This window comes from Elephas maximus, chromosome 19 (assembly GCF_024166365.1).
Source record: "Elephas maximus indicus isolate mEleMax1 chromosome 19, mEleMax1 primary haplotype, whole genome shotgun sequence".
Lineage (NCBI taxonomy): Eukaryota > Metazoa > Chordata > Mammalia > Proboscidea > Elephantidae > Elephas > Elephas maximus.
The window spans coordinates 27,231,181-27,253,012 of record NC_064837.1 but is presented as its reverse complement, the minus strand read 5'-3'; the positions used below and the strand labels follow the sequence as shown (position 1 = coordinate 27,253,012).

The 21,832-nt window shown below is 39.3% G+C and overlaps 1 protein-coding gene across 2 annotated transcripts in view; it reads left to right on the top strand.

Annotated features, from left to right (window-relative positions):
* MYO1D (myosin ID) overlaps positions 1–21,832 on the top strand; it is a 348,885-nt gene that overhangs the window by 249,056 nt on the left and 77,997 nt on the right. For both annotated transcript variants that reach the window (XM_049861252.1, XM_049861251.1), the window contains exon 21: positions 10,506–10,660. In XM_049861252.1, coding sequence (XP_049717209.1) covers positions 10,506–10,660 — 155 coding nt within the window. The remainder of the gene's footprint in view (positions 1–10,505; positions 10,661–21,832) is intronic.

Here is a 21,832-nt window from a genome sequence, read left to right as displayed (position 1 = left end):
CATCCTACATTTTCAGACCAAAGGAACAACTTTTTAAAAAAAGAATGCAAACTTGAATGTTACTTTCCTATGTAGATAACTTATTTTTTGTGCCTACATACTTGAAGTTTGTCATACTGTGGTGGCTTGTGAGTTGGTGTGACACTGGAAGCTTGTCACTGATATTTCAAATACCAGCAGGGTCACCCTGGGTGGTCAGGCTTCAGCAGAGCTTCCAGACTAAAACAGACTAGGAAGACACTTCTGGCAGTCTATTTCTGAAAAAATTGGCCAATTAAAACCTTATGAATAGCAGCAGAACATTATCTGATATGGTGCCAGAAGATGAGCCCCTCAAGTTGGAAAGTACTTAGAATACAACTGGGGAAGAGCTGCCTTCTCAAGTAACTCAGTCTTAATGATGTGGATAGAGTCAAGCTTTCGGGACCTTCATTTGCTGATGTGGCACAACTCAAAATGAGAAGAAACAGCTACAAACATCCACTAATAATGGGAAAGTGGAACGTATGAAGTATGAATCTAGGAAAATTGAAGTCAAAAATGAAATGCGCTGCATAAAGTTTGATATTCTGGGCATTAATGAGCTGAAATGGACTGGTATTGGCCACTTTGAATCTGACAATCATATGGTCTGCTATGCCGGGAATGACAAATTGAAGAGGAATGGTGTCACGTTCATCATCAAAAAGAACATTTCAAGATCTATCCTGAAGTACAACACTGTCAGTAATAGGATCATATCCGTAGGCCTACAAGGAAGACCACTGAATACAACTATTACTCAATTTTATGCACCAACCACTAAGGCCAAAGATGAAGAAATTGTAGATTTTTACCAACTTCTGCAGTCTGAAATTGATCAAACATGCAATCAAGGCACATTGATAATTACTGGCGATTGGAATGCACAAGCTGGAAACAAGAAGGATTAATAGTAGGAAAATATGGCCATGGTGATAGAAAAGATGCTGGAGATTGCATGATAGAATTTTGCAACAGCAATGACTTACTCACTGCGATACCTTTTTTCAAAAATGTAAACGGTGACTATACACATGGACTTGCTAGATGATGTACACGGGAATCAAATGGACTACATCTCCAGAAGGAGACAATGGAAAAGCTCAATCTCATCAGTCAGAACAAGACCAGGGACCAACTGTGGAACAGACCATCAATTGCTCATACGCAAGTTCAAGTCGAAATTGAAGAAAATTAGAACAAGTCCACGAGAGCCAAAGTATGACCTTGAATACATCTGTCATGAATTTAGAGACCGTCTCAAGAATAGATTTGACACGTTGAACACTAATGTCCAAAGACCAGTTGAGCTGTGAGACGACATCAAGGACATCATACGTGAAGAAAGCAAGAGGTCATTAAAAAGACAAGAAAGAAAGAAACGACCAAAATGGATGTCAGAAGAGACTCTGAAACGTGTTCTTGAATATAGAGTAACTAAAGCAAAAGGAAGAAATGATGAGGTAAAAGAGCTGAACAGAGGATTTCAAAGGGCGGCTCAAGAAGAGAAAGTAAAGTGTTATAATGAAATGTGCAAAAACCTGGAGATAGAAAACCAAAAGGAAAGAACACACTTGTCATTTCTTAAGCTGAAAGAACTGAAGAAAATATTCAAGTCTCAAGTTGCAATATTGAAGAATTCTATGGGGAAAATATTAAATGACACAGGAAGCATCAAAAGAAGATGGGAGGAATACACAGAGTTACTGTACCAAAAAGAATTAGGTGACGTTCAACCATTTCAGGAGGTAGCATATGATCAAGAACTGATGCTGTTGAAGGAAGAGGCCCACGCTGCACTGAAGGAACTGGTGAAAAACAAAGCGCCAGGAATTGATGTAACACCAATTGAAATGCTTCAACAAACGGACATAGCACTAGAGGTTCTCACTTGTCTGTGCCAAGAGCTTTGGCCAACCAACTGGAAGAGGTCCATATTTGTGCCAGTTCCAAAGACAGGTGATCAAACAATGCAGAAACTATTGAGCAGTATCATTAATATCACACGCAAGTAAAATTTTGCTGGAGGTCATTCAAAAGTGGTTGCAGCAGTAAATCCAGAGGGAACTGCCAGAAATTCAAGCCAAATTCAGAAGAGGACATAGAACAAGGGGTATCTTTGCTGATGTCAGATGGATCTTGGCTGAAAGCAGAGAATATTAGAAAGATGTTCACCTGTGTTTTATTGACTATGCAAAGGCATTCGACTTGTGTGGATTATATCAAATTGTGGATAACGGTGCGAAGAATGGGAATTCCAGAACACTTAATTGTGCTCACGAGGAACCAAGAGGCAGTCATTTGAATAAAACAGGGGGTACTCTGTGGTTTAAAATCAGGGAATGTGTGCATCAGGGTTGTATCCTTTCACCATACTTAATCTGTATGCTGAGCAAATAATCCGAGATGTTGAATCATTTGAAGAAGAACGGGGCATCAGGATTGGGGGAAGACTCATTAACAACCTTTGACATGCACATGACACAATCTTGCTCCCTGAAGCTAAGAGGACTTGAACCACAGCCTTCAGTATGGATTGCACTTCAACATAAAGAAAACAAATCCTCACTACTTAGTTATCTAGTGCTGCTATAACAGAAATACCACAAGTGGATGGCTTTAACAAAGAGAAATTTATTCTCTCACAGTCTAGAAGGCTAGAAGTCCAAATTCAGGGTGCCAGTTCCAGAGGAAGGCTTTCTCTTTCTGTCAGCTCTGGGGGAAGGTCCTTGTCATCAATCTTCCCCAGTTTAGGAGCTTCTCAGCCTAGGGACCCAGGGGCCAAAGGACGCACTATTTTCCTGGCTCTTGTTTCTTGGTGGCATGAGGTCCCCCCATCTCTCTGTTCACTTCTCTTTTATATCTCAAAAGAGATTGACTTAAGACACAACCTAATCTTATAAACTTAGCCCTGCCTCATTAACGTAACTGCCTCTAATCCTGCCTCAATAACATCATAGAGCTAGGATTTACAACATATGGGAAAATCACATCAGATGACAAAATGGTGGACAATCACACAATACTGAGAATCATGGACTAGCCAAGTTGACACATATTTTGGGGGGGCACAATTCAGTCCATGACATGGACCAATAAGCAACGTCATGATAAACAGAAAAAATACTGGTTGTCAAAGGTTTCATTTTTCTTGGATCCACAATCGACACCCATGGAAGCAGCAGTCAAGAAATCAAACGACTGATTGCATTGGGCAAGTCTGCTGCAAAAGGTATCTTTAAAGTGTTAAAAAGCAAAGATGTCACTTTGAGGACTAAGGTGTGCCTGATCTAAGCAGTGGTGTTTTAAGTGGCCTCATGCAAAAGCTGGGCAATGAATAAGGAAGACAAAAGAAGAATTGATGCCTTCGAGTTACGGTGTTGGCAAAGAATTTTGAATATACCGTGGACTGCCAAGAGAACGAACAGGTCTGTCTTGGAAGAAGTACAGCCAGAATGCTCCTTAGAAGCAAGGATGGCAAGACTTTGTCTCACATATTTCAGGCATGTTATCAGGAGGAATCAGTCCCTGGAGAAGGACATCATGCTTGGTAAAGTAGAGGGTCAGCAAAAAAAAGAAGAAGATCCTCAGTGAGATGGATTGACACAGTGGCTGCAACAAGGGGCTCAAGCATAACAATGATTGTGAGGATGGTGCAGGACCCAGCAGGGTTTTATTCTGTTGTCCGTGTGTCGCAACCAACTCAACAGAATCTAACAACAAGATACTTGAAATTGTTTTCCACTTCATTCTGGTAATTCAGAACTTGCTCTGGCCTACATTTCAGTATGATTCTCTGTTAACTAAGTTTGGCTCGTACGTGTGACTCTGAAGACTTGAATCTTTTCATACATTAAGAAATTTTCTTCTAGGATTCTTTGATTTAAGGATCCCTGGTAGCACAACAGCTAAGCTCTCGTCTGCAAACCAAAAGGTTGGTGGTTCACACCCACCTAGCGGCTCCTTGGGAGAAAGACCTGGCAATCTCTTCCATAAAGATTTTTGATGTTGTTAAGTGCCATCGAGTCAGTTCTGACTTATAATGACCTTATTTATGTACAACAGAATGAAAAGGATTACAGCCTGGAAAACCCTACTGTGTCACATGGGGTCGCTGTGAGTTGAAATCGATTCAGTGGCACCTGACAACAACAACATTATTTGATTTTCTGCTGTATCAATTCTGCTACTTACTGCTTCCATTGTGTTTTTAATTTATCATGTTTATCTTTCAGAATTACTTCTTATTCTAATACTGGTTTCTCTGCTTATTTCATAAATGAGAATACAAATTAGAGATTTTCTTTTCTTGTTTGTTCTGCTTTTCTACTCTTAAAAGAAGACCATTTGCTCTGGTTTCTCAGACTGGCTTCCCCTTGAAAGGCAAATCTTTTTGTGTAGTTGTCTTCACTGTTTGGTCCTCCTTACTAAGGAGAGGCTGGAAGAATTGAGATAAGTTGCAGTCAGAGATTGTATCTACCTGTTCAAATCTTCAAGGCCAGACAAAGAAGAGGAAGGTTTGGATTTATCATAGCGTAGAGATCCCAGAGATTGTGAGAAATAGGAAGGCAACTAACAGGGGAAGTCTTGATAAGGAGTTCGTTTCGCTTTTGTTCAGAGAAACTTATTTATGTGGTGTGGCTGCCTGTAGGTAACTGAGGTAGGGACCCCTTCCCTAACTGATGTTTTTCCACACCATACCTTCCATTGTGTGGTGCTTTAAAGTTTTTCACATATTGCTGTCATATCTTGACTTAGAGTATGAAACTCTTGAAGGCAGAGAGATTTTTTTACTTAGTTATCTTTTTATGTCCCATAGTTGCTGCTATCAGACCCTTTCCACAATACTATGCGGTAGACAAGGCATCAAGCGCTGTCCTTATTTTGCGGAAAAGGAAACAGATGCCTAAGAAATGATTCACTCAAGATTTCAAGGCTGAATCAAGATGAATACCCAGATCACCCCTTAGTCCACAGCTTCTCCCCACTGCACCACCCCCACTCTCAGAACGAAAGAAGACATTCTGGATGCTATGGGTCCTACCATGGCAACAGCCGAGACTTAGTCTCTCATTGTTTGTGTAGCACAGCAAATTAGATGTTATTTTCCTTTTTCTTCTTTTGGGCCAACCATAAAGCCCTTTACCGTCGATTCAGTTCCTACTCCTAGTGACCCTATAGAATAAATTGAACTGCCCCCATAGGGTTTCCAAAGCTGTAATCCTTTATGAAAACAGACTGCCACATCTTTCCCCTGCAGAGTGGCTGGTAGGTTCGAACCACCAACCTTTCGGTTAGCAGCCAAGTACTTAACCACTGTGCCACCAGGGCTCTTGTGGAGCCAAACATACATGTAAAGAATTCCCACCCACAGCAGCAGAAAGTCACCCAGCCAGGGTGGAGTAGGGAAAGGGGAGAAGAGAAGCCTATACCCTGAGGTGGGAAGGTGCCTGAGAAAAGGTTCCTAGGATTCCTTCATCTTGCCCAGGTGGCGTACAGGAAGGTATGTCTGTCCCAATAGTTGCAGCCTTGATTGTTGAATCTGTCTGCTTTCCTTGAACTCTCCAGCTGATGCCCCTGGGATATGCCGACAGTTACTGCTGTGACAATTTTCATTTTATTAAGCTTTAATCAAGCTCTCCAGTGAAGTGCTACATAAATTCAATTTTGAAGTTCACGTATAAAATAATCAAATGAAAATGAAGCATCATAGACATAAAACGTTTTTTGAAATGGAAATGTGTTTAATTTAGTCATAAAAATCCTGTGGGCGTGGTACATCTAAGTGACAGAGAGCTTGATATTTCCCTTACCAGTGGCCTCCAAAAGCCCTTGATTTGCATAGGTTTGTGAAAAGCTCTCCACTCCCTCAAATATTTTCCCTTCCCCACCCTCCCACCCCCCATTAGGCAATGATCCTGGTGTTCTTTAAAATCAACCCTAAGAACTCATCTTCTATGAAAATTAATGCATTTGAGGTTAGGAATACTTACTTACATGGCTTGTCTGCATATGCATATATTGATATTTGAGCAAGCACGATTTAATATAAAGAACATGGTACTGGGTCAGTTCCCAGGTCTGCAAATCAGCTAACCTCTTTGAGCTTCAATTTGCCCAACTGTTAAGTATGGGCATGGACCTAAATGAGCTTCCAAATCTATGACCTGTCAAAGCGTTCTTCAGTTGTTTGATATTCATTTCTTTTTTCCACTGATCCATTGGGTTGTGAATCCCCCAAAACATCTTTGGTAGTTCCTTCCCCAGCACAGGCTGCTGGGCACTATGCATCGCCCCCAGTGGAGACCCTACTACTACCGATTGCCTGCCTGATGGACAGCACCTGTGGTGGCCAGGAGGTGGCACTTTGGTATTTTCTGCAATAGAAGAACAAACCATGGAATGAGAAGTCACTCGGGCTTCTGCTTTATTGACCAAAGTGGGATATCTAAGGATCAAAATAATCAAGGAGCTATATTTTTTTAAGTTACATATAACAAATAATATTGACTTTTTTGGTTGGTAGTGGCGTACAAGTCCATGAGTCTTAATACGTGTATAGATTTGTGTGACCACCACCACAGTCCACTGAGTAGCTCCATTTCCCCCAAAAAAACTCCTTTGTGTCAGATTCCCTCCTCCAAAACCGCTGATCTGTTCTCTCTCCTTATAGTTTTGTCTTCTTGGGGCTGTCATATAAATGGAATCATACAGCGTGTAACCTTTTGAGACTGGCATAATGCCTTTGAGATTTATTCATGTTCTTGCATATTGATAATTTGTATCATTAGTTCATTACTTATTATTGCTACATAGCATTCCATTGTGTAGATATATCATAGTTTGTTTATTCAGTCACCTGTTGATGAATATTCAGGCTGTCTCCAGTTTTGGGTCAGTTATGAATGGAGTTGCTGTAAACATTCACATATAGGTTTTTGTGTGAACATAAGTTTTTATTTCTCAAGGATAAATTCGTAGGAATAAGATTTTTGGATCATACGGTAATTCTATGTTAAAAGTTTTGGATAACCACCAAACTGTTTGCCATAGCGACTGCACCATTTTACATTCCTACCAGCAATGAATGGGAGTTTTAGTTGTTCTGCATTCTCACCAGCATTTGGTTTGGCATCATCACTTTTCTTTGTTTGTTTTGTTTTGTTTTTATTTTAGTCTTTCTGAGACATTTGTGGTAGTATTTCATTGTAGTTTTAACTCTTCTTTCCCTAATGACTACTGTCTTAGTTATCTAGTGCTGCTGTAACAGAAATAATATAAGTGGATGGCTTTAACAAAGAGAAATTTATTTTCTCATAGTCTAGTAGGCTACAAGTTCAAATTTAGGGCATCAGTTCCAGGGGAAGGCTTGCTTTCTCTGTCGGCTCTGGGGGCAGGTCCTCATCACCAACCTTCCCTTGGTCTGGGAGCTTCTCAGCACAGGAACCTCTGGTTCGAAGAGTGTACTCTGCTCCTGGTGCTGCTTTCTTGGTGGTATGAGGTCCCCCTATCTCTCTGATCCCTTCTCTTTTTTATATACCAAAAGCAATTGGCTCAAGACACAATCCAATCCCATAGATTGAGCCCTGCCTCATCAACACGACTGCCGCCCATCCCGCTCGTTAACATCATAGAGGCAGGATTTACAACACATAGGAAAATTACCTCAGATGACAAAATGGTGGACAGTCACACAATACTGGGACTCATGGTCCAGCCAAATTGATACACACATTTCTGGGGGGCACAATTCAATCCATGACAACTAGTGATGTTGAGCATCTTTTCATGTGCTTGTTTGTCACCCATATGTCTTCTTTGGTGAAGTAACTATTCAGATCTGTTGCCCATTTTTTAAATGGGTTCACTGTTCTTTTATTGTTGAGTTTTGAGAGTTCTTTATATATTCTTAATGCAAGTCCTTTATCAGATATATCCATTGCAGATATCTTCTGGTCTGTGGCTAATCTTCGCATTCTTTTAACAGTGCCTTTTGAAGAACAGAATTTTTTTTAATTTGGTGAAGTTTAGTTTATCATTTTTTTTCTTTTATGGCTTGTGCCTTCGGTGTCATTTCTAAGGAATCTTTATCGAACCCAAGGTCACAAAGATCTTCTCCTGTGTTTTTTTTCCTAAAAGTTTTATAGTTTTACGTTTAGATCTATGATCCATTTTGAATTAATTTTTAGAAAGCGTGATATTTAGGACGAGCTTTATTTCTTTTGGCATGTGGGTGTCCACATGTTCCAACACCATTTGTCAAAGAGATTATCCTTTCTCCATTGAATTGCCTTTGCACTTTTGTCAAATATCAATTGGCACAATTTGCGTGAGTCTATTTCTAGCTCTCCATTCTGTTCCATTGATCTGTGTTTTTATCCCTTTACCATATCCCATTGTCTTGATTACTTTAGCTTTTAGTAAGTGTTAAAATCAGGTAGCGTGAGTCCTTCAACTTTATTCTTCTTTTCCAAAATTCTTCTGGCTGTTCTAGATCCTTTGCCTTGTCCGTATCTACAAAAAAAAAAAAATCCTACTTGAATTTTGATTGGGATTGAATTAAATGTATAGATTGACTGACATCTTAACAATATTGAGTTTTCCAATTCATGACCATAATATTTTTCTCCATTTATTTAGATTTTCTTTTATTTCTTTCATTCATGTTTTAATTTTCTTTCTTTCATCAACATTATGTCATTTTAGCATATAGGTCCTGTACTTGTTTTGCTAGATTTATATCTAAGTAATTTTGGTTTGAGATTTTTCTGAATGGGTTTATTTTTAAATTTGTGTTTCCAGTTGTTCAGTGATAGTATGTAGAAACATGATTTTTTTGTGTTGGCCTTGTATTCTAGGACCTTACTAAAACTCGAGTTATTAATTCTGGGAGCTGTTTTTATAGATTCTTCAGGGTTTTCTATGTAGACAATCGTGCAACCTGAAAATAGAGACAGTTTGTTTCTTCCTTTTCAGTGCCTTTATTTCTTTAACTTGCCTTATTGCACTGGCAGGAGCTTCCTATATGCTGATGTGTTACAGCGGTTGACAGTGGGCATCCTCACCATGTTCCTAATTTTAGGAAAAAACATTCAGTCTTTCACCACTAGATAAGTGTGATGTTAGCTGTGGAGTTTTAGTGGATATCATTGATCAAGTTAAAGTTTTCTTCTAATTCTGGTCTGCTGAGAGATTTTTATCATGAATGGATGTTAAATTCTGTCAAATGCTTTTCCTACATCAGTTGATTATGACCATGAGGTTTTTTCTTTTCTTTTTTTTATTCTGCTACTATGATGGATTACGTTGATTGATATTTGAATATTGAACCAGCCTTGTATTCCTTAGATAAACTTCACTTGTTCATGGTGTATTATTGTTTTTATATCTTGTTATATTCATTTGCTATTATTTTCTTGAGTATTTTTATATCCATATCATAAAGGATATTGATTTGTCGTTTGTTTTTTGTTTTTGTTTTTTCTTGTACTCTCTTTTGTCTTATTTTCTCACCTCTAAATACACTTTTTGACTAATTCATAGTTTTGGATCCATGGGGGTGGGGAGTTTTGTCTGTTTTGTTCAATTGTGTCCCCAGTTTTCCTAGAACAACATCTGGCACAGAGTTCAGTATTCAAAATATTTTTTGAATGAATGAATGAACTTAAAAACACTGAGAAATAGTGAAAAGTATTAGAGATATAGTAAGGGTTTATATTATAGAGTAATAGAGACAATTAAAACAATAATGAAACGGGCACTATAAAAAGAGATAGAATTCATTCATTCAGTATCTGTTAAGTGCCTACTATCTTCCAGGCTCCGGAGCTGTAACAATCAACAAAATAAACAAAATCCTAGCTCTCAGGGAGCTTGCATTTTGGCAGAGGGTGTCAGAGGACACAGACAATAAACAGATATTTATTTGGTGCTGAGTGCTATGAAGAAAAGAAACCAAGGCGAGAAGATAGATTATTCAGCTTTGAGGCCCTAGGGTTGGTCTTATTTCAGGGGAGTTCTGGCAGATGCTGCATGTGATGGGACATACATAGCGTGGCATATGATAAAATATTCTAACTTCATCTGATTTCTTGTCTCTGTTGCAAATGAAAGCCACTACACATCTGTAGTACAAATGAAATAACCTATTTGTGGGGCTTAAGCAGAGACCTAGAAAGTCAAGACCTTCTACTCTTCAGGCTATTCTTAACTTTTTAGAGTTACAGACCTTTTTAAAAGCCCAATGTAAACTTCAGCCCCCTGCCCAGACAAATGCCCAGCTACACATGAAACCTATTTTGCACACAATTTCTGGGAATTCCTGAATTCCATGAAGCCTATCTATGGATCCCAGCCCCCTTCCATGAAACTTGACAAAGATGAAAGTTATCAGGGTTACTGAGAAAAACCATTAAAAAGTGTATTTTTATATTCATTTTTTTGAGCGCCATCCTAACAGCTTCCCATGATTTGTCTCCTTGCAGTTGACTGGTCTGAGCGTCTCCAATGGAAAGGACCAACTTGTAGTGTTCCACACAAAAGACAACAAAGACCTCATTGTCTGCCTCTTCAGCAAACAGCCAACCCATGAGAGTCGAATTGGAGAACTTGTCGGAGTCCTGGTGAATCATTTCAAGAGGTAAGGTTTGATTTTTCTAACTGAGACAGTTTTTAAATGGATGAAATATTTTATGATCATTATCACTGAACTCATTTTATGCCAATTTTAATGTATTGACTTATTTTCCTTCATCAGAACAACTTAAATCATCTGTTTCACAGAAGGTAAAATTAGCATCTATACTTGATTTCAAGATTAGAAATGATCCTCGATTTGTCCAGCCTCCAGCCGAACCAACAATGAGAGGTTTCCCTAATGGTGGTCTTTTCCCTGCTAATCCAGATGCAATTAAATCCAACAGATAGAAAAGTTACTTTACATTCTATTGCCAGAGCTTTTCATTTCCCCTCAATTAGCAAAAAAAAAAAAAAAAAAAACTCACTGTGTCAAGTCAGTTTCGATTCATGGTGACCTCATGTGTTACCAAGTAGAACTGCTCCATAGGATTTTCTTGCCTGTAATCTTTACCAAAAAAAAAAATCACCAGGTCTTTCTTCTGTGGTGCCGCTGGGTGCATTTAAACCACCAACCCTTAGTAATCAGTGCAAACCACTTGCATCACCCAGGGACCCACCCCTGATATAATCTGTTAATATATATACTATGAATCTAAAATTAGAGAGCAAAATTAGGATCATAGATGGGTCCATAAAAACTAAAGGAGGGGAATGAATTCCTGAGAGGCAATAGCGGGTGCAAAAACACGGAATCATGATGAACATGGCATTTTCTGAGAACTTCACAGTAAGCCTAGAGGATACCTGTGCATGGTTGTAGTGAACAATGAGGTGAGAAATATGAACAGGGAGCCGACCCTAAGGGTGATGGGGATCCATGAATGGATAATTTTAAGCAGGAGAGTGATTTTGTGTGGTTGTTTGTTGGAGTTGTTTTAAAGATGGAGTGTTTCTTCCCATAGGAGGTCGTAAAGTATTTAGGGGAAGGAAAGTGCTCTTCCCATTGTGACACACCGTCCCCACTCCCCCACCACCAGGGCACACTGTCCCGCCCCCCCCCCCACCACCAGGGCACACCGTCCCGCCCCGCCCCCCCCACCACCACCACCACCTGGATGCTGGAAGGAGACCATTCATCCAGATTCAGTGACTCAGAAATGAGACAAGTGTCTGGTTCCTTTTTCTTCCTAAATGACATTTCCTGTGTTGCCAGAAGTAATTGAGTATTCCTTATTAGTATTTTTTCCTTAACTTTAAACATGGCTTTTTGTTTCTGTAAGCAAAGGCATATTTAGAATCAGATGTTCACATATCTAGTTCTACTGTGTTCATTTTTTTATTGTGGTAAAACATATATAACAAAACATTTGCCATTTTGACCGTTTTTACATGTACAATTCAGTAGCATTCGTTACATTCACCATGTTATACAACCATCACCACCATCTATTCCCAAAAGTTCTTCCTCACCCCAGACTAAAACTCAATACCCCTTAAGCAGTAGCTCCCTATTCTCCCCTCTCTCCAGCCCCTGGTAACAACTAATAACCTTTGACTCTCTGCGTTTGCTCATTCTAGGTATTTCATGTAAGTGGGATCACACAATATCTGTCCTTGAGGGTCTGACTTATTTCCCTTGGTATAATGTCTTCAAGGTCCACCCACGTTGTGGCAGGTATCAGAGCTTCACATCTGAGGAATATTCTGTTGTGTGTCTATACCACATTTTGTTTTTCTGGTCATCTGTTGATGGAAAGTTAAGTTGTTTCCACCTTTTAGCCATTGTAAGTAATGCTCCTGTGAACATTCTCATACAAGTGTCTGTTTGAGTCCCGGTTGCCAGTTCTTTTGAGTGTATACCTAGGATTGGAATTGCTGGATGACGTGGTAATTCTGTGTTAAACTTTTTAAGAAACCGCTGAACTACTGTGTTCATTTTTGCTGAGAAGTGCACGGAATATAGTTTTAGAGGTGGGCTGCACAGACTATTTATTTTATGTTATTAAACCTTGTATTCTAGATCAAAATGCATCTTTAAATATTTTACTATAATTGAACGATTTTAAATGCGGTAAGGAAAATAATCTCAATGGTCATCTGGTAGAGGAAAAATAAGAATCTAACTAAGAAACTACCAAAAACTAATAAATAATAAGCATATAAAAATGTGTTGCTGTTGTGTTGATTCCAACTCAAAGTGACCCCATAGGACAGGGTAGAACTGCCCCACAGGGTTTCCAAGGCTGTAATCTTTACAGAAGCAGACTGCCACATCTTTCTCCCGCGGAGCAGCTGGTGAGTTTGAACCATCAACTTTTCGGTTAGCAGCTGAGCTGCTTAACCGTTGTGCCACCAAGGCTCCTTAATAAACATATAGGCCTTTGAAAAATCCCCTTCCATCTACCAAATAATTACAAAGTTGAAAGAAATACTGAAGAGTTTAGAATAGAAGGGAAAGACATGGAGAAATCTAGTCTCTACAGCAAATGTCTGTAATGCAAGTAGGCAAGCGTATTTTCCTCCTAATACATAGTCATAGCAAGGTACGGACATTGAAAGGAATTCTTTAACGTGTTATCTTTAATTTGGATGCCTGTGCTAGTGAAACAACAGTTGCCTGGGAAATTATTTTGTCTCAGTATGGGTCCCTGTTGAGACAAATTCCAATCCCTATTAAATGTCTTCTACAAATGACAGAAATGTGTAAGTTTGGTCCTAGAGTCCATCGAGTGCGTTCTTTTCCTAGCATATGCATTCCGAGATACATTTCTGGTTGTATGCTTCCTATCTTTAATATATGTAAGAATTTTAAATTTCTTTAAAATTCATAAATGCTAATATAATTCTAGTTTTGTAGGATGGTGTCTTAGTTATCTAGTGCTGCTGTAACAGAAATACCTCGAGTGGATGGCTTTAACAAACAAATTTATTCTTTCACAGTTTAGGAGGCTCGAAGTCCAAATTCAGGGTGCCAGCCCTAGGGGAAGGCTTTCTGTCTCTGTCAGCTTTAGGGAAAGGTCCTTGTCATCAATCTTCCCCTGATGTAGGAGCTTCTAAGCATAGGGACCCCAGGTCCAAAGGGCACACTCTGCTCTCAGTTCTTCTTTCTTGGTGGTAGGAGGTCCGTCTGCTCTCTGCTTGCTTTTCTCTTTTATATCTCAAAAGAGAGTGACTCAGATACAACCTAATCCTATAGATTGTGTCCCACCTCGTTAACATAACTGCCTCTAATCCTGCCCCATTAACATCACAGAGGTTAGGATTTACAATACATAGGTAATTATATCAGATCACAAAATGGAGGATAACCACACAATATCGGGAATCATGGCCTAGCCAATTGGCATGCATTTTGGGGGGGACACAATTCAATCCATAACAGATGGGGTATGTTTTTTAATGGGAGAAGGAAAGAAGACTGTCAAGATGCTAGTATTTTTGTTTTTGTTTTTGTTTTTAATTTACTCATATAAATAAAGAGGTCAAGTAAAAATAAGAGGTAAAATCCTTCTTTCCTGCCCCAGGAGATTCAGGCTTGAAATTTTGACTTATTAGAGTATAGTCATCTACTGGTTATTGACTTCTTGAGGAAAGGTTGATTTGATTTTTTAAGCTGTTTTCCTTTATTGCCAAGTATCGTATTATTGGTGTGACTTTAAAATTCACATTGTGTTTTATAAACATAATGAAGTGACACATGATCTTATTTGTCCCCAGGTTAATAATGGAAATTCAAAAGTGAGAGGGATTTAACTCCAGACCAATTCTTTATCTTCCAAATAAGTTCTCTGAAGTATATTCTGAGAAGTTCTGTAGTTAGAAGTTGAGAGGAAAAGGCTTAAAATAATAAAACATACTATTGATAGACTAAATTTGAACAAAAGTCATTGTCTTAGAAAGTTGTAAAGACAGGAGATTGGGATTTAAGATCCATGAGCAAAATTCTAGCCAAGTTGCAGAGAGAAGAGGGGGAAGGAAAATTTTTTAAAAGAAAATATCTCATTTTATTAGGCTAGCACAGCAGTAATACCCAAAATGAATAAGGATAGCATTTTAGAGCAGAGATTTTTTTTTTTAAATACTAAGTAAAATGTCCACATCGGATCCAAGAGTGTGTTAAGAGGATAATATATTGTGACCCTTGTACCTAAGCAATATAGGATGGTCATCCATTATTATGCTTATTTACTTATATATCTCTCCACCTCTACAACGTTTAAGCTCCTTGAGGGCCAAGAGTGTGCCAGGCACTTAATATATGTTTGTGGGAGGAACGGAAGGAGAGAGTAAAGAGGGAAAAGAGTATCATCATCCCTGTTATACTAACTAAAAAAAAAAACCTGAGGTTACAAGACTGCCCAAAAGTCTCAGAGCCTAGACTTCATGCAACGTTATAGGAAGCCTAGACATACATGTCCCGTATGGCAGTGTTGTAGGCTATGTTAGTGAGAGTCCACTGTTTCATCTCTCTACTTATTGGTATCTTTAAAATACTTCATAATTAAAAAAAAAAAAAAAAAGACAAAGCATATTGCTCTTTCTACTCTATCGATTTCTCCTCCTCACAGTCTTCTCCCATGAGCTGAAGCCAGCCTTTTCCTGGCATTTCCTTCCATACAGACCGTGAAACTATATCCAACTAAGCATACGTTAGCCTTTTTCTCACCTCTGCGGTCTTAACTCAACCTAGACCCATTCCTTCTGCTTTCTCAGGTGCCTACCCACACATTTAATGTTTTCTTAAGCAATCAAAACAGATGTCACCCGTGAACACCTGGTACAGCCATACTCAGGAGTCCAGGCTGTAGTCCACAGATCAGAAATTGCACCCAAAGGGGAGAGGGCCCAAAGTCAAATACGTTTAGGATATGCTAATGAAGCTAAACAGGTTTCTTTACTGCAGTACTTCTCAGAACCTTTAATATGCCTTTGTTCATTCTAAATGCAGAAAATAAGATCAAGGGAGTTCAACGTACACCGATATTAAAAAAAAAAAAAAAAAGCACCTCCAAAATATATTGTTAAGTAGGAAAAACAGACAAGGTACAGAATGATGTGTGTAACACACCATCATTTGTGTAAAAATGTTGTGAGGAGGAACACATAGACACATATACATACATATATGACTTTATATATATATAATATATCTGAAAAGATATACAGGAAACAGGTATATCTTCTGGAAAGGGAAATGGGTACTGGGAGAGAGAAGTAGGAGGACGATTAATTTTATAAACGTTTTGCAACAAATTTGTGTGTTCCTCATCAAAGAATGTTTTAATAAAATAAATGGCAGCTGAGTTTAAATATATTATAAGATGGCTCTAAATTCATGATTACTTCCCTTTCTTGTTCAGAAAAGTAGAAAAGAACAAAAGAGCTTTCTAAGTGAATGACGTATCTCATTCACTTAGAATTAATCCTAAATAAAACCCCTTAGAACATTATTATTCTATATGATGACCTTTGTGTCACATGAACCTAAGGCAAGGCTTCTTCTCCTGTGGTTGTAGGGCCAGTGGTTTGCCAGGCCCACTTGCTTGACGGATTTGACTCGGTATCTCCTTCTCAGCAGTGACTACCTGCTGGCAGTGAGACCTTCTGCCTGCTGTAAACAGATGGTCTCACACTAGCTGCCCTAACTACGGGAGTCACAGAAACTCTGCAGTATTAAGCTGTCAGAGGACCCATCTGCCCTAAGCAGCTGTCCAGGCATTTGCCTGTCTGCATGCTGGAAACCTCGGTATTATAACTCCAATCTTGGGAATAGAAATTTCTTATTTTTTCCTGTTCTATTTCTGTGGATGAAAACTTGAAGTCAATGCCATCTGCTTCTTGTTTTTCATAAGCAGTAGCTTTGATATCTGCCTAATTAAGGGAGCTCTGTTACTGAATTTAACTGAACATTTGACCTGCTTCTCTGTTGTAGTTTGCTTATGTTCTTTTTAGCTCGCACTTAAAACCAGGAGCAGACCCAGACCAATGTGCAGGCCACTGGCTGGCAGCCGCGCAGTGCTGTTGTAGCCTGAGAGTCCACACGAGGGAGCAGGAGAGATGAGGCCTCGTGACAAGAGGTGATGGAGGCAGAGGCCGCCTCCCAAAGGCCTCTGCTCCTGGCACTTCCTGTCCATTGTGGCTGCTGGTTACTACCTCCCTGCCCTTCCCGCCGTGTCTCCCCACTCCTCTGCCCCCTACTCCAAATATATGTTTTGTGGCCCTTGATCTGTATTTCCAGACTGCTTTGCTTGAATACCTGGCAAGTGATTGGAGTAGTTTATATTCTAACTAAAAATACATAAGTAAAATATAGTTGGAAATAATAGATGAATGGCTAATTACATTATGGCCCATCACATGCTATTATGCATTTGTCCAAACCCATAGGCCTCCACAACACACAGAGTGAGTCCTAATGTAAGCTGTGAACTTTAGTTACTAATAGTGTATCCAGTTGGTTCATTGATAGAGCAGAGGTATCATGGGAATGCAAGAAGTGGGAATTCTGTACTTTCTACACAATTTTTCTGCAAACCTAAAACTGCTCTAAAAAATAAAGTCTGTTAAAAAAAATCATAGTCCATCTCCTTAATGAAGTATTTGGTCCATTTAAAAATTGTAATTGTTGAAGGCATGTGGTTTATGGCAACAAATCCAAGTAACCAGAATCACCCACCTCTGCCTTCCAGTGGAGATACACATGAAAACACAGAAAGAGATGCCATCTTTCAGTAGTACTAGAAACTAGAAATATTACTCAAGCAGAGGCCCACTGAGAGGGACAGCGTTCATCTCTTCTCACCTGTCACCTCATCAGACACCTTCCTGACCATCCTGTATAAAGTAGCATTTCACCCCACCCAGGACTTCCTTTCCCCCCTTACCCTAATTTTTCTCCATGGCTTTCATCGCCATCTGAGACATCATATATTTACTTGTTCACTTGTGTATTGTCTATATTCTGACTAGAATATATGCTCCATGAGAGCAAAGACAGTTATTTCTGTGGTTCGATGCAGTCTTTCTAGTGTTCAGAACAGCGCCTGGCACAGGGCAGGCTCCCAGTAAATAATTATTGAATACCAAGGCTGATTGTTGTGGCCCACTGGGGAAGAAAGCAGTTAAATGATTCTAGCCCTTCCTCTACCTGAGAAGGTAACTCAGTCCTTCTGTGTAAACACAAGGAAGGACCCTTTTATAGTTCCCTTCACTTTATGAACACCTCTATTCTTACCCTGATTCCAGGATCACAACTCTAAGTAACTGAATGCATCTGAGGACAGAGTGATTAGGTATATCAAGATATTAAATCCACACCTAAAAGGAGCTGTGGGCTGGTAGAGCCATCAGTATGTTATATGCTGGGGTTTGCAGCTTTTCATTCACTTTTCTTTAACAATTCAAGAACCAGAACTAGACTCCTTGCCAATAAGTCAACAAGGAAGCAGGATGTGTGGATCCTTACTAAGATCAGCAGTTTCATAATAAGTGAAAGTCTTTGAAACCACAGCTAGAGGCTCTACATACAAGCCAACTCTCTACCTTAAAAACTGAGAAAATGATTCTAACTACGAACATGTGGACTACAAGAAGGAACCCAGAAGAATCCGTATGACCCTTTTATGCAAGAAGACCAGGACTGAATAGATGCCTCCTTATTCATGAGGCCTGTGAAGAAGGACATTAACAATGTGAAAGATGTAAACCCTAAGACTTGAAAAGAAAAGCATATTACTGAAAAGGATTTCTACCATGAAATTTATGTTCGGTCTCTCAGGGTGCAAAAGAAGAGGACAACAACAAAGAAACTGAAAGATACAGAGGGCAGAGAACACAAACTTTGCATTCACATAATAGGTGTATGTAAAAAAAGAGGAAGTAGCAGCAACAGCAATACTGTATTTCATCAATTTTAAGAAGTACATTTTTTCAGATTTTAATATCTCTGAAATTGGAATGTGACTAATAATTGATGGATTCTTATAGCTATAATGGGGAACATTTTATCTTTCTTAGCAATACATAAATAATGAGACTTCTTACCGAAAAGTCATCTTAGATTCAAAAACTATGGTAATTTAAAACATACTAGAAGAATATCATCCTGTGCTGAAAGCATCTTGTCTGAAGATCTAAAGTGCCCGTTTTGTTACTGTGGTATCTTTTTTAATTTCAAGGATTAACAACAACAAAAAACAAACAAAATTGAATTCCGTGTGTATGTGTGTGTGTGTGTGTGTGTGTGTGTATAAAGAAAGATTCCCTTAGAAAGGAACAAAAAGCGAGATTGCCTCAGTGTTCTGTTCTGTAGTAGGAAATACCAGAATCTGGTGGGACAGTATCATTAGACTTTTGAGAGGGAAAGGTTATGGCTCAAGAATTCTATGCCCAACCAAGTTGTCATTTATGTTTAACAAACAAGCCTGTACAGCTGTGCTACTGGGATTCTTCAGAAGGGAAGCACTATGATCAGTGAGTCAAATGTTGTTACAGTCTCCATCTCTCATCTCCACTTCCCTTGGGTGCCAGCTTCACTCTCCTACAGTACTTCTTCCACATGGCTGGAAATGTCTGCCAGTAACTCCCAGGATCTCCTTTTTCAGCTTTGCCACCAATGAGAAATTAAGGGTCATGTTCTCTGGGCTATTGTCCAAAAATCCCAAGGAAGTATTCTGACTAACACATAACTGCAGCCAAAGAATGATATTGACCCAGCATGAGTAAGATGCCTACCCCCATGGTAGTCATTTGGCCAGAGAAGTCAGGTCTTAAAAGAATATAGAAATCTTCAGTAAAACCAGAAGAAGAGTATTTTCTGGAAGGGAGTGAGGCAGACACGTATGGGAGTGTTGGAGGGTGAATTGTATAAGGCTGGCGCGTCTCAGAAAAAGGGACAGCATTGTTTTTAATTGTGAAGACATAGAAACCATATAAAAGTTCATCGAAATATACATGGTTAGAAATTCTGTTATTTCCATACAATGAAAGAACATGTGGCCATGAAAAAGCAATGACAGATTTCCACATTAAAGAGTGAGCTGCATAGAATCACTTGGGGATACTTGTTCAAAAGGCAGATTCCTGGGCCCCATCCTAGGCCTTCTGAATCATAACCTCTAGACTCTACACCTCTAATAAGCAACCCAACTGGTCCCTATGCACACTAAAGTTTCAGAGCCACTGGCTTCATGAACTGACACAAAAACAATGAATGGGATGAGCACATAACATTTTAATATGGCCCCTTAGCTGAAGCCAGTTTGATAAAAGAGCTTTTAAAAAATCAAACCACTAAATATTCATATTTATAAAATTATTATCACCAAGTAAAGTGCAAACTAAGCATTCCTTCCTGCCCCAGTGAAGAGAGGTGGGAGTGAGGGGTGGGCTGAGTTGTAGAGAAGGTAAAGGAGGAAGAGGGATTAGAACTGAGATGAGAATTGGCAGATAAATTGCCCAGGACCAGGATTCTGCTGACCACATCTTTTGTCTCAGAAAGCATTGTAAGCAATGGTTGGTAATTACCCTAAGAAGACTGCAGTTAGGACCCACCTGCCCATTTCCAGATAGGAAACCCCCACCTGCAAATAGCAGACCTGTTCATAATGAACTTAATCTATTTATATATATTCACACTCATCTGCTGTACACAAAAGAACACAGAGAGAAATCTTAAAAGGTTTTCAGTGTGACTAACCAGAACCAGAATCAAACAACTTTAAGGTATAACAGATGTTACATCCTGTGAGCAATCAATGGACTTTCCATTCTCTCACTGTGCAATGTACCCATCTGCATCAAGAAGTGGCTTGCCTTCAGACAAAGCTCCCTGAGAGGACATGAAAGGGCATATAGTCATCTTCAGCTTTACCTGCTTTCATGGTGTAGATTTTCTGGGGATTTTTGTGCAGATCAAAGATACTTATTTTCATCACTGCCTTTCCTGTTGAAAGAGTAAATACAAAAGTACCCCTGGAAAACTGGTCATCTTTTCAGCATCTCTGCAGGTAGAGGTATTGTACATTTAGAGTGATCATGTTACTTTATTTAAGGCCCATAGCACTAAACCATATAATATATGTTAAAATCAGGGCTTCAAACTGCTTCTAAACCGTTCAGTGATGGCTGACAGAAACAAGGCAGGGCTTCGAACTCATTCAGAGTGGTTAAGTCAAAACTGACAGAAACAACGGTACCATATACATTGCATAGCAACCAAATCTCTTGCTCATGGACTTACGACCTGAGTAGGAAACAGGCAGCAGTGCCCCGCTCAAAGATGGCGGCCACCCACGTGGCTTTGAACGTTCATCGGTCTCCACAATCCAGCCAATAATCCAATCCCTCGCATCAGGAAACTTTCAGGAGCCTGATGCGGGAGATTGGATTATTGGCTGGACTGTGGAGAGCGACACACATTCAAAGTTGCCAGGATGGCCGCCATCTTTGAATGGGGCATTGCTCCCTGTTTCCTGCTTCCTGTTTCCTACTCAGGTCAAAAGTCCATGTGCAAGAGATTTGGTTGCTGTGCAATGCATATGCTACTCTTCTTTCCGTGAGCCATGACTGAACCATTTAGAACCAGTTCGAAGCCCTGATTTTAACATACATTATACAGTTTAGTGCTGTGAGCCTTTAAAAAAAAATATGATCACTCTGAATTTACAATATCTACCTACAGAGATGCTAAAAGATGATCAGTTTTTCATGGGTACTTTTGGATTTACTCTTTCAACAGGAAAGGTAGTGATGAAAATAAGTATCTTTGATCCGCACAAAAATCCTGTCCTGAATTTCCAGGAAGTGAGAGGCGTAATATTTTTTAGAGCTTAAACATTTAAGGAAGGCTGCTCAGAAAACAAATACTTCTGGCTTGCTCGGTTATTTCCACATGGCGTATGTTCCTGACAAGACCCTGTGCAGGTCTCAGGCTTCTCTCTGTAAAAGGGAAAGGTTTGTTTTGTCGAATTTCAGGCCCATCCATTGGCCTTTCTTAAAAGGGTAACCGCAGTTACTTCCCTCTAGCTTTTCTTTGACACATAGAGAAATTGTTCCAAGCCTTATTTTCTTCATATTTGAGTTCAAAAGAAATAGCCAACGTGATATTTATGGTTTAAAAAAATCATTTTATGCATTTAATATTTCTTATTCTTGGTCTTTTTTGTAACTCGTCTTTCAAATTATGGCATGTCAGTTTCTTAATTTTAGAACCAGAAAAAAAGTTATTTTAAAG